Raw genomic sequence first — 13,587 nt, 5'->3', positions numbered from 1 at the left:
GGCCCCACGATATTTGTTTGCAAACCCTACAGGGTACAGAGGGGAGAGAAAGTTTTATTATTATTTTATTAACAATTAAAATACCTTCTTCTATTGTTTTGCCGTTCTGCATATATAATATATAATACATAGTATATGTAGTACATATAGTGTATATATAGTATATATAGTGTATATATACTATATAATATATATACTATATATATTATATCTAGTATATATAATGTATATAGTGCATATAGTATAAATACTACTAATAGTAATTAGACTAACAATTATGTTAATCAGCCTAATAATAATAACTTGTTGCTGCCTTGCTGCTGCTGCTGCTTCTGTCCTCCATGCAGCAGCAAGAAAGCCGCTACCTGCTCATTAAAGGAAACAGAGAGTCTAACTAGCTACCTCTCTACCTGGGTATCTCCCCAGCTAGCTGCCCCCCTTGCTAGCCAACTCCTCAGCTAGCTATTGCTACAGCTAGCTACGTCTGTACTGTACCTCTATAGCTAGCTACCTCAGTAACTAACTAGCCCGTAGCTGGCTAGGTACCCACACAGCTAGCTAGCTAGCTAGCTAGCTAGCTAGCTGTGCATCCCCATGAGTAAATACAAAGAATTCAAAAGCCGTTGAAGGCGATGTTCGTCGCAAAGACTGTCTGTACACCAGAAAGAGGTGAATAAAGAAATAAAGAAGAAAGAAAGAATAAATATAAATAAACAACAATAATAAATAATAATAATTATAAATAAATATTATTATATGTATATATATTATATGTATATAAATACAATTAAATATATAATTATTATATGTATACATTATATGTATTTATATAATAATTATATATGTATATATATATATATATATATATATTAGTATTATATTATTATTATTACTATTATTATTTACTAATAATAAAAATAATAGAGGTAAGGACAAAGAAAGGAGGCAAACGGCAAACAAGTCTAAAGAAGAAAGAAAGAAAAAAATTCTTTCCTCTCCTTTTTTTTTATACATTATATATATAAATATATAAATATATATAAATATATAAATATAAATATATATAAATATATAAATATATACAAATACATATTTTGTATACATGCAAACGGATGCTCCGGTGTACGTGCAGCTCACTTCCAATGTTCAAACTCTCCCACCCTTAAACCCTGACTAAACCCTAAACCCTAAACCCTAAACCCTCCTCCAATTGGCAGCAACGGCTGCCAACCAGCACAGACAACCCTGTACCCCTGCCTGAGTCTGCCCTGCCTCATATTCATACGGTCCAGGGTTTAGGGTTTAGGGTCTTTAGAATTAGGGTTTAGGGTTTAGGGTCTATGTATTAGGGTTTAGGGTTTAGTGTTTAGACGTTCAGTGAAGAAGCCTAGCACAGCGGAACCTATAGCGTAGGTTCCCCCGCATACTTCTGCTTCTGCTGCTGCTTCTGCTGCTGTTCCTGTTGCTGTTTCTGTTGCTGCTTCTGTTGTTGCTCTGTTGCTGTTGCTTCTTCTGCTGCTTCTCCCTCTGCTGCTGGACGGGCTTGTTGGTTCCTAGTAGTCTTTCTTGGCTGTGGCCCGCAGCAGCAGCGCCGCAGCAGCAGCAGCAGCTCCTGCTGCTGCTGCTTCAGGTTGCCACCGGTATTTTATCTTATATCACCAAATAGCCCGTGCTTCCTTTCTCCTTTCTGCCTTGCCTTGTGTCTCCTTTTTCCCTTTGCCTGTGTCTCCTTCCTGTCTCCTCCTTGTTGCAGTAGACGGGCTGTATCTGTGGGCAGCATTGGCGAGCAGCACCGTGGAGCTGCAGCACCAGCAACTGCAACAGAAGCACCAACTGCAGCAACTGCAGCAAATGCAGTACATGCAGCGGAAACAGCAAATGCAGCAGAAGCAGCAAATGCGGCAGAAGCAGCAAATGCGGCAGAAGCAGAAAAAGCAGCGGAAGCAGCAAATGCGCTAAGAGCAGCAAATGCAGCAAAACAGCAAATGCGCTAAAAGCAGCAAGTGCAGCAAATGCAGCAAACGCAGCAAATGCAGCAAAAGCACAAAAAGCACAAAAAGCACAAAAAGCACAAAAAGCACAAACTGTAACGACTGCAGGAAATACAACAAATGCAACAAATGCAATAAATGCAGCAAATGCAGCAAATGCAGCAAATGCAGCAAATGCAGCAAATGCAGCAAATGCAGCAGGAGCACTGGCCCCAAGTGCATTGATATCTGCAGACAGGATATATACACTGCATATACACTACATATACACTACATAAATATACTTGTGCATATTATACATATAAATGCATTTATAAGGGCTTGCCCCTCGTAAACATTGCACAGACGGAAGAGAAAGCAAATAAAAATGCATGCAATGTGCATGCAATATGCATGCAATATGCATGCATGCAGTGTTTCACGCATGCATAATTCATGCATGCATGCAACACTGCATGAAAAATGCATGCATGCATGCATGCACAATGCATGCATGCTGCATGCATGCAGCAAGGAATCAGCTATGCATGTATGCTGCATGCATTTAAAATGCATGCATGCATGCAAGATTCATGCATGCTTGCAATGAATCAGCTGTATGATGAATCTTCGGGTTTCCGTTGTTGCTGCTGCAGCTACTGCCGCTGCTCTTGCTGCTGCTGCTGCTGTTCGTTGCTTTTCTTAGGGTGACGCTTTAGCTGTAGGACATTGGGTATAGTCTCTGCGACGAGTGAAGCAGAAGCTTCAGCTATTTTTTCTGCTGCAGCATCTGCAGCAGCAGCAGCAGCACCAGCTGGATCACCGGTATCAAATGCAAGATTGAGTGCAGCTTGCTGCTGCTGCTGATACAGCAGAGGGAATGCTTCTGCTGCTAGATCTGATGGATCTACAGGAGGGGCATAATAAGATTCATCATCAGCTAAGGAAGCAGATAAGGAAGCAAGACGTTCCTCCATCTCTTTATATGCTTTAGTATGTGCACCACTTATATCCTCTAGTATATTATATTTTTTATTTGTTTTTCTTCCTTTTGCCTCATAATATTCACCATTACCCTCACCATCCTCATTATAATCATCATTATCTCCTTTTTTATCTTTATTATATTCATCAAGCTGCGTATACGCAGCATGACGCTCTAAGGAAACCCATAAGGCTTGCTGCAGCAGCAGCACCGCTGCTTCCTGTGTTTTCTGCCTAGTTGTTTTCTCTAATTGTTTAACCATTTGTTTAAAATAAAGAATATTTTCTCTTAAAGCAAGAGAATAAACAAGAGCAGCAAGTTCTTTTCTTGCAAAAGAAGGACTCCATTTACGATAATTAATCATATTTAAATTACTCAGTACAGAAGATAAATTATTTAATGTCTCCTCTGCTTGCTGCAGCTGCAGTCTTGTTGCTAGCAGCAATGTCTGTGTTGCTTCCCATCTTGCTGTTGATACCTCAAGGATTAAAGAAGAAGCAGCAGAGGAAGAAGAGGAGGAAGAAGAAAGGGAAGAAGGAGGAGAAGATGAAGGAGAAGATGAAGATGACGGAGTAGGAGAAGAACCAGGAGAAGAAAACGGAGGAGAAGAAGAATTGGATTCACCAGCCGGAGGAGAATTAGAGTCATAAGAAGACGAAGAAGAGGAAGAAGAAGATGAATCATAAGAAGAAGGAGGAGGAATATGAATAAGAGGACGAGGAAGATCATCATCCGTTGCTTCCCCGTCTTCTTCCTCCTCCTCTTTTTCTTTTCCTCCTCCTCTTTCTCCTTCTTCTTCATTTCCTTCACTTTCGCTTTCTCGTTCTTTTCTTTCGTTTTCTTCCTTTTGTTCGTCTTCCCCTTTTTCTTCTTCTGTTTCTCCTCCTGTATCTTCCGTATCTTCATCTTTTCTTTTTTCTTGTTCTCCTTCATCTTTTTCTTCTTGTTCCTTTTTTGCTTGATAGGCAGCAGCAAGTGCCCCTATCAGATCCTCAACAGGTTCCTGCTGCAGCAGCTCAATAACTTGTTTATCTGCAATCTCATCACATGCTTTCCCTACAGCAAGACGCATGCGTCTATTTAAACTAAAAATATTATTTAATGCACTTAATAGATCATCACCATAAGGAGAAACATGTTTAGTATAATGTCTGAATACATTTGCATCTGCAGGGAAACGCTGGAGTATTTTACCACTAAAATTTAATGTCAGTTCTAATATTGTTTCTATTGTATCTTTTATTTTGTCTCTTTCTTCATTTACTCCCCATAATTCTGCTACACCATACATAGATATACCATCTATTCTTGCTGCTGCTGCTGCTGCTCTTTCCTCTGGGGTTACTACTTTTGATGGTCCTGCTGCTGTTCCTTCTTCTGTTAGTGTTGTTACTGCTCTTTCTTCTTCTGTTGCTCCTGTTTCTGCTGTTGTTGTTCCCTTTTCTGTTGTTCCTTCTGCATCTTCCTTTTCTTCTGCTGCTGCTGCGATTGTTCCTGGTGATAGTTTTTCCTCTAGCATCTTGCGGTATCTGTCCAACTCCTTCATAAAGTATTCAACATCTTTCTCTGCTGCTAATTTTAATCCTTTTATTCTCTGCAAATTTTCTTTTAAGCGCAGGCGTTTATGCGCCACATCCTGCAGCAAACGATCTGCATGCACCACTCCTGCATGACGACGCTCCAACTCTAGTGGTTCTACATAACCATCGAACATATCATCTGCTGCACCTGCTGCAGTTTCTTTTTCTGCAGTAGCGGGAGCATCAGCTGCAGTAGATAAAGTAGAACCAGCTGCATCAGGAGCTGCAGCAGCACCATCACCAGCATCATCAGCAGCAGGTGCAGCAGGTGCAGCAGTAGTAGTAGCAGAATCTAGCCAAGCTTTACCCCTAATATATTTAAGCATTGCCTTTGCTAAGTCAATACGGTGAGTCTCCATTTTTACATCTGCTGCTTCTGCTGCAGCAGCAGCAAACTCTAATTCTAGCCGCTGCACCGCCTGACGAGCCTCCAGCAGGTGCTGCTCCACAGGCAGCAGAGCAGTACTACCACTATCTGCAGTACCAGCTGCTGCAGCTACTGCTGCTGCAACTGCTGCTTCTGCTGCTGCTCTTGCTGCTTCCCGCTTCGCAACAACATCAGACATCTGCTGCACACGAGAAGCAGCAGCAGCAAGATCTGCTGTTGCTGAATCAAGCAATGCCTCCCTCTCTGCAAGCAACTTCCTCTCCTTCTCTAATTTACTTTTCTCCTCCTTAAGACGATCTACCTGCTGCTGCAGCATCTGCTGCTCCTGCTGCATCTGCTGCTGCTGCAGCAGATGCTCCTTCTTTGTCTCTCTCTCTCGAAGTGCCAGTGCTGCTGGACCCGCAGCAGCACGCGCCTCCAAGAGCACCATCTCCCGCTGCGCTGCTGAAGGCTGCTCTCCTTCTGCTTCTCCTGCAAGAAGCAGCAACCCTTGCTGCCGCCGCAGCTGTTCCTTCTCCTCCTTCTGCTGCTGCTCTAGCTGCTGCACCTCCTGTCGCACCTCATCAACTTGGTTCCGCAGCTCTTGCAGAAGTGCTACAGCAGAATGCCGCAGACCCTCGGGTGGCTTTGCATCCCCAGCAGCAACAGCTGCAGCAGTTGCAGCAGCAGCATCAGCAAACCCTCTCCCGTAATCATCCCACATAGCAGCTGTTTTCCTATACTCATCCATACGCAGTACAGTATCTGCTGCACTCTCTTGTGCTGTATCTGCATGCACAATGAGCTCCGCATACACCCGATCGCGTGCCTGTCTTGCGTCCTGCAGTCTCTTTTTGCTGCGCTGCAGCAGCTGGTGCTGCAGCTCCTGCTGCAGCTGCTGCTGCAGTTGCTCCTTCAGCTGCTCCTCTTGTTCTGCAGCAGCTCGTGCTGCTTTTTCCCTCTCTCTAAGTTCCTCTGCAAACGCTGCTGCAGCGGCCTCACGTTTCTCTGCTTCTAGCCGCTTATACACCCGAAAGAAGCGCATAGAAAAACTTGCCAGCAGCACCAGCAGCAGCAGCTGCAGCGAACCATTTAGAGACAGTTTCCGTCTTATCTTCATTCGCCGTGGCAACGCTAGCACATGATCTGCTGCTGCAGGTACAGCAACTGCTGCTGCTGTTGCTGCTGCTGCTGCTGCTGCTGTTGCTGTTGTGGAGGAAGCATCGTTTGTTGCTGGCTCTGCCTCCACAAGTTGCTGCTCTGCACCAAGATCCCCATGTACAGAACTCCCACTCCGCGTCAGGCCACGACTGCTGCTGCTGCTGCTGCTGCTGCTGCTGCTGTAGCTGCGGTCGCACAGCAGCAGCAATAGCAGCAGCAGCATCCAGCTCAACCAACGCAACCGCCCACGTGGCAGCAGTATGCTGCCTCCTCTTTTTGCTCCTGCTCCCTCCATTGGCATGACCCCACAGTCTACCTGTTGCAAATGTGATACTGGCAAAACAACAGCAACAGCAGCTGCAGCTGCAGCAGCTGCAGCAAAAGATATTACTGCTGTTAGCAGCACAAGTACAGGTAGCTACGATAGATGCAGCAAGGGACTCTTTTGTATGCTGCTTCCTCTCCCCCTCCTCATTGTTCGATTAGCGGACAAGATAAACAAGCTAATGCTGCTGCTGCTTTTGCTGTTGTTGTTGCTGTAGTTGCTGTTGACAATGGGTTACACTTCAGCGCCAAGCGCAGAACGAGCATGCACGGCTGCCGCAAAGGCAGCTACACCTGCAGCAGCTTCAGCAGCACGAGGAACGGAGATCCCCAAGAACACCACACTAGCAACCCTCTGCGGGTGCTGTGTGGAGGTCTTATGAAAAGACAAAAAAAAGCTCAAAGTGATGCTGCTGTTGCTGCAGCAACAGCAGCAGCTGCTGCTGCTGGTGAAGCAGGAAAAACGGCAAGTGCTCGAAGCTGCTGCAGCTGCAGCAGTAGCAGCAGCAGTGCCTGCTTTACGCAACCCCACAGGGGTTAACAGCCCGCTGTTTTTGTCTGCAGCGTCTGTGATGATATATGTTTGCTGCTGTTTCGGCTGCTTCTGCTGCTTCTGCTGCTGCTTCTGCTGCTTGTCCTCCTCCTGCCTCTGGTGCGCAAGAGGACAAGGCGGCTAGGCAAAGCTGCTGCAGCTGCTGCTGCTGCTGCTGCTGCTATTGCCTGCAAGGGTTTCGCGCCTTCCCTAGAAACTCTTAATGAGAAAATATGGTTTAGGGTTCAGCCGGATAATATGAAATAAGTAAAGATCGGAGGGGAATAAACAAGAAAGCAGAGGAAAGAAGGCGTGCAGCAGCAGCAGCAACTCCTTTAGGCTGCTGTAGCGGCACGCATTTTACTGTATATTGCCATAAAACTCCGACAGTGATGATAAAAAGTTAAAAAAACAAATCCGCTAACTCTAAACCCCAAAGCCTAAACTCTAAACCGTAAACCGTTAACCCGAAACCCGCGCAGGAGAGAGCGACAGCAGCTCGACGCTCCCAAGCCGCTCCTCCCTAGCTGCAGCCTACTGATCGATCTTCTTCTTTAGTGTAGTAAAAAGAATAAATAAAACAGAAACTGATGCTTTTACAATTTAAAAAATCAAATTGTTTAATGGGAAAAGAAGGCGTAGGTACCCGAGTGCCACGAGCAGTGTTAAAAGCCCCATTGTGGCTAAACGAGCAGGAAGCGCCACCTATCTATGATGTTTTTCTCCTTTTTCTGTCTACTTCTCTCTTTTATTCATTAGAAAGGCACTTTAATACCCCAAGTGCAGGAAAAGGGATAATATAAATAGCCATTAAACCCCCCGTCGTTATATCCAGCCACCCTATGCGGACACTTTAAACCGTAAACCCTATAACCCTAGATCTACTTCTGTGTGACGAGCTCAAATTGTCTTTGTCCATTAAATTGTGTTAAATAAATGTTTTTAAGTCAATTATAATTTTATGTAAGCAGGTAATTAACATAGAAGGGGCAAATCGATCCCCTCTATGTGTCTACACAGCTGCTGTTGACTCTGCTGCGCTGCAGCAGCAACAGCAGCAGACGCACAGCTGCTGCCTGCTTGCTGCTACTGTTGTATGCTTGTTGTTGCTGTTAGCTGCTTACTGAAGCTTCTGCAGCAAGCAGGAAACTGCCCCGCACACATGCTTGTGACGGAGCAAGCGCGCATTCCTGCAGGCACAGCGAGCTGTAAAGACACGTTCCTTTGGCGCTGCGGCTGCGGCTGCTGCTGCTATATAATCCTCCTTCCTTCCTCCTTATAGGCACACCTCTAACACAAAGCAACACAGCTATCTAATCTCTATATTGTACGCATTATATACATACAGGTATTACATTGTATTACGTATAGACGCACATTTGTATAAGGAAGGGATGTTTTTGCTGCTGCCGCATATTCTATTTTGCTGCTGCTGCTTGTTTCAATGTTTTGCTGCTGCTGTGTGCTGCTAATTTCTGGCTTGAGGCTGCCGTTTGCTTAAGCCCACTCTTCTTCGTACCTTGATGTAAATAATTATCTGATAGTATAATGAATATTTAATTAATAAATTAACAAATTAATTAATAAGTAAACAAATATACATATATATCCAGCTAGCCAGCTAGACACCGACCCAGTTACCTAGGCAGCCACCTACCCTCTAGGTAGCTAGTGTCTGAGCAGCTAGCTAGCTGCAGGTAGCTAGCTGCCACTAGTTACTTGCCTAGCTAGCTAGCCGTAACAATCCTGGCGTTCCTTTTGATCGGCTATATCATGCGTGCATGTACGCGACGAGGTAAGACCCAACAGCGGCAAAACTGTTTATACCTGAGGGTTTGTAGGGGCTTCTTTGTTGTTGCAGCAGCTGGCTGGTGAGCAAGCTGTCTAGCTAGATAAGAGGATGGTAAGTACAAAAGAGGGCAAGAAAAAGAAAACCGCACCAAGAACAACCGAAGTGGCAGCAAGAGGGGTAGCAGGACCAGCAGCTGCTGCCGCTGCAGCGACACCAAGATAGGCAGCAAGAGCGGCAGCGACAGCAAGCGAGGCAGCAGCACCGACAGCAACGACAACAGCAACAACAGCAACGAAAACCAACGAAATCAGAAGGAAAATACAATTTTAATAATAAGAAATAGAAACAAAAACAAAAAGAACAATAGAAACAAAAACAAAAGGAAAGAGGGAATTCAATACGCAAGTGACCCTAACGAGAAGGCTGCATGCATCACCTCCCCCATTGCATGCATTGCCTTTATTTTTGATGTATTGTATACTTCATCTATATTGTATTATTACTTCTTCATTATCTTATTATTATTTCTTTTTTTTCCTTTTTATTCATCAAGAGGCCAAAAAGGAGATACAATATGGAGATACAATATTTGTATAGTAATAACCTATTCTGTGGCATAGATATGGTAGTATATAATATATAAGGTATTATACTGCATAATAATAATAGTATTAATAAATAATATTATTATGTCTAATATATTAATATAAATATAAAAAAACGGATATCAGGGGTCCTTAGGGGAATAAACTTTGCTAGCCCATGCAGAAGGGCAAAAAACAGGGAAAAAATGGAATACTTTTCCTTAGAAAAGATTTAATGTTCATATAAAAGTAAGAGACAACAGGAGGGAAGAAAGAGATGACACGAAGGAAGGATATATATAGATAGAAAGCAAGGGAACGGCTGCAATGTGCATGCACAACAGCCGCTATCAAGTAGGCAAATAAAAAGCCTTTGAATCGATTCTCTCTTTTGGGGTTTGGGGTTTAGGGTTTAAACCTTAAACCCTAGGGTTTAGGGTAAAGGTTTACTAACCGTGTACAATATGCACAGGACAGACAACTTGAAAAGAAGCAGCAAGAAATTGCCTCTTCTGCATGCATGCAGAATTAATTAAATGGCATAAAAGAGAATACCTCCAGGAGGGAAGATATTTCCTTAAATGTTGGGGTGTACAGACACGTCTAACACACACCTTTTAAGTAAGTCTTCTAAGTTAAACAATGTACAAGAATAGCAGCTTATACATGTAGTTTATTTTATTATCTTTTTTTGTAACGCAAAGGACAGAACAATTTATCTGTTCTGTATAAGGCTTGTGGATTGTTTGTAGGGGTTTATATTGTGTTGTGCGTTGTGTTCTTTTATGTGATAGCACAGCAATAAACCCTAAACCCTAAACCCTACATCAAATGACCAGATAGAACTCTCCGAATGCAGGTACTCAAATGACTAGATAGAACTCCTTGAATACACAGATAGACATATTTGAGTGTTAAAAGGAGAAAAGTGTAATTAATAAGAAAGCCTGCTTAAATGTATGTAACGGCAAGTCCCCATGGATATGCGTAGTTGGCCAAACGGGCAAATAAATTCACATAAATATGGGTGTTCAATTACCCAAGTATTCCTCAGGCATATTTAATTGAATATTTAAATTGTTTTACCAAAATAGCGGCAAACAAGCTCAAAACACAGGCCGAAAACGTCAGCTGGTGTGTGACCCCAGCGATTGATATTCATGTCTGCGAGTAAATACACCACGATCAAGCAGCAAAACTACTCTAATAAGATGCAACAGCAAAAATAAACCAATTAAAGGAATTTAAAACAAAGAAAAAGGGAGGAAGGCGTCTCTTGAGTGCCTAATGAAGGCGCAGCGCAGTAGCAGCGTGTTATCTGACTTCCACAACCAGCCCCAACCACTGCTGCTGCTGCTGCTGTAGCAACAGCTACATTTTAATGCTGCACATCAGCCCGTTGTTGAGATCCAAAAGACGTAAATTAAAAGAATCATTGCCTAATTTATTTTTCTCTAACTTCTTCTCCCCCTCCGCCTGACCATCTGTACGCCGTCGGCGGTGCTGCGGCGCGGCCGCCGCAGCACCGCCCGTGGTTTTGACAGCAGCAGCAGCAGCACAACATGTAATAAAAAGATCCATTGTTATTTGTTTCTCGTCAAAACGCTTCTTCTCTTCTCCGTTAAGTCTTTATTTCCTTCTCTTCAGCTCCAGCGTCATGGTTGAGCAGCTGCAGGTGGCGCTCGGCCTCAAGGAGGCAGTAAGCCGCTGGTGTTGCCCTCCGTCTTCACCCCAACTTGTAAGTAGTGAAGAAGGAAGAGAAGGAGGAATTGTCTTCCTACAGCAGTTGTTGCTGCTTCAGCAGCTAGATGGGTCACAGGCTCCCCCTATACCCCCCCAGCTCCTAAGGGAGGAAGCAGCAGAGGCCCCTAAGAGTTGCACTTCACCCCATACAGATAGCGTTGCCCTCCTCATCAATCCCTACTCTTGCAGCAGCTTAAATTCCCGCATTAATGGCGTCCACAGCGGTGCTTCTATCCAGCAGGAAGGGGCCCCTGGGGTCTCCGAGTCCCCTAGGGCCCCCGATGGGCCCCCAGCGGGTAGGCGTTCACTGCAGCAGAGCAGTAACATGAGCTACTGCTACGCTGCTAGTGAGAGACACGCTGCTTTCTTTACCTCTCCAACATTATCGTGTAGAGGGCCCCTCTCCTTTGGGGGTCCCGAGCAGAGAGAAGAAGAAGGTATGCAGGCAACAGCAGAAGGAGAACCCCCAGAGGGGCCCCAGTTTGTTGCACACAGCGATATGAATGCAGCAGCAATGTTTCCTGATAATGCAGGGCCTCTACTCGCCGATGCAACGTCTGCTGCAGTTTCTGGGGCCGTGAGCGCAGAGGTGCAGAAGCAGCGGGGCCAGCAGCAGCAGCAGCGGGGCCAGCAGCAGCAGCAGCGGGGCCAGCAGCAGCAGCAGCGGCCGAGGCTGTCACAAGTGGTGCAGCAGCAAAAGGCTGCAGCAGCGGCCACGGCAGCAAAAGTTACCAAGGAAAAGGGCATAAAGAGAAGGCCTGAGCAGCAAGGGGCCCCCCGAGGCACATCTCTGGTGGCGGCAGCTGCAGTGTCTCCAGCAACGGGACCCCCGCTGCAGGTTATTGGGGGCCCCGTCCCACGGGGTGAGGGGCCCCCACAGAAGCGGCAGGCAGTGGGGAAGCGCAGGGGGGAGACTGGCGCTGGAGTACGCAGCAGCAGCAACAACAGCAGAAGCAAGACTGGAGGGGGAGGGTTTCCTACTAAGACGGCTGCTGCTGCTGCTTCTAGAGTATCCTCAGCAGGAGTAGCTGAGAACAGCAGCAGCAGCAACAGCAGCAGCTGCTGCAGAGTTACCCTCAGCAGCGCTAAGAGCTGCCCACAACTTCAGCTAAAGCAGCAGCAAGACACTAAAAGCTTGCAGGTATGTGTCTATATTTACTACATGCATACATTTATCTTATATAACGTACAGTATATGTAAACGTGCATGTTATATTGTGTGCTGTCTGCAGGAGAGCCCAAGTGACATCGAGGCAGCCGAAGACGCTGCTGCTGCTGCTGCTCTTGCTGCTGCGCGCTGCAGCAGCAGCAGCAGCAGCGGCGATGGGGCCGAGGCAGCGGTGCGTGCGTTTGCTGCTGAGTGGCTGCGTGGCTGTCAGCAACGTTTGGAGGCAATGCGCGCGAAGGCGCGAAAAGAAAGTATAACACGCAGCAGCAGCAGCAGCAACACCGGGGATGTTTCTGCTTCTGTTTCTTCTGCTGCTGCTTCTAATACTCACGAGGAACTGCAGCAAGCAAAGAAGCAACTTAAACAAGAATTAAGATCCTATAATATTTCCTTTGCTGCTCACTTTGGTCGTCAGCCCTTAAAACAAGATAAGGAACCACTTAGGCCGGTGTACATGCATTACCAACGGATTAAACAGCGACTAGAGCAACATCTGGCAGCAGCAGAAGGAAACAGCCCCTTAGTTTCTGCTGCTGCTGCTGTTGGTGTTGGTGGTTCTGCGGACGAAGGACAAGGCAGCGCAACAGCAGCAACAACATCGCTGCCAGCAGTTTCGAATGTTGCAACAAGCAACTCACGGCGTAGCAGCACCGCCGACTGTAGCTCTTCCTCTGCAGTAGCAGCAGGAGCAGCCACGGCAGCACCTTCCCCTGCACCAACTAAGCGGCAGAAGGCACCCCATAACCTGCGCGTACCTGAGGTCCTCAGCCCAAAGGCAACAGCACACCGTGGGAGGCCCTCCGGGGGGGGGCCCAGATCCCCTGCTAAAGCAAGCAAGGAGAAGCAGCAGCAGAAGCCCGTTAGTGCTAGGCCCTCTGCCTATGATCGACAGCAGCAGCAACAGAAGAGGAGAGAGGAAATGGCTCTACAGCTGCATCAGCTGCAGCGGGAGAGAAGATCATTAGGAGATAAACTAGCAGCTTATCACCTTCAGTTTAAACAAGAACATGGCAGGCCTTTAAGGTTAAAGGCAGATATCGCGCCTGTACATCAGGAGTATAAACTTTTCGTGGAGATCACCAAACAAATCGAAGCACTTGCATTCGCGCTACAAAAACAAACTTTGTAACAAAAATCACGCTGCTGCTGCTTCCTCCTCCCATGTTCAATTAATTAACGCAGGCTTTACTGTGTTACGCATGCCGGTACTTCGCGTGCATGTGCCCCGGCAACCTCTACGCACTGCCATGTAGGAGAATATATATATAAGACAATAGTGCTTATATATATTAAGCACTATTATTATTATTATTATTATTATTATTATTATTATTATTATTATTATTATTATTATTATTATTATTATTATTATTATTATTAT

The 13,587-nt window shown here is 45.5% G+C and overlaps 2 protein-coding genes across 2 annotated transcripts; one reads left to right on the top strand and one right to left on the bottom strand.

The window, feature by feature from the left end:
- Window positions 1–2,626: 2,626 nt before the first annotated feature.
- EMWEY_00017780 (hypothetical protein) lies at window positions 2,627–6,286 on the bottom strand (the record flags this gene model as incomplete). Its single annotated transcript, XM_013479944.1, has 4 exons — window positions 2,627–2,910; window positions 3,052–3,106; window positions 3,434–3,987; window positions 4,150–6,286. 4 exons carry the CDS (start codon window positions 6,284–6,286, stop codon window positions 2,627–2,629), a joined length of 3,030 nt encoding a protein of 1,009 aa, XP_013335398.1.
- Window positions 6,287–10,952: 4,666 nt separating this feature from the next.
- EMWEY_00017770 (hypothetical protein, conserved) lies at window positions 10,953–13,335 on the top strand (the record flags this gene model as incomplete). The annotated part of the gene is made up of 2 exons (XM_013479943.1): window positions 10,953–12,179; window positions 12,271–13,335. The coding sequence occupies 2 exons, from the start codon at window positions 10,953–10,955 to the stop codon at window positions 13,333–13,335; spliced, it is 2,292 nt and encodes a 763-aa protein (XP_013335397.1).
- Between the last annotated feature and the right edge of the window lie 252 nt (window positions 13,336–13,587).

Source organism: Eimeria maxima, genomic scaffold (genome assembly GCF_000499605.1).
Source record: "Eimeria maxima Weybridge genomic scaffold, Emw_scaff149, whole genome shotgun sequence".
Lineage (NCBI taxonomy): Eukaryota > Apicomplexa > Conoidasida > Eucoccidiorida > Eimeriidae > Eimeria > Eimeria maxima.
Note: the sequence above shows the minus strand (reverse complement) of the source record. Positions and strands in the feature narration are given on the sequence as shown.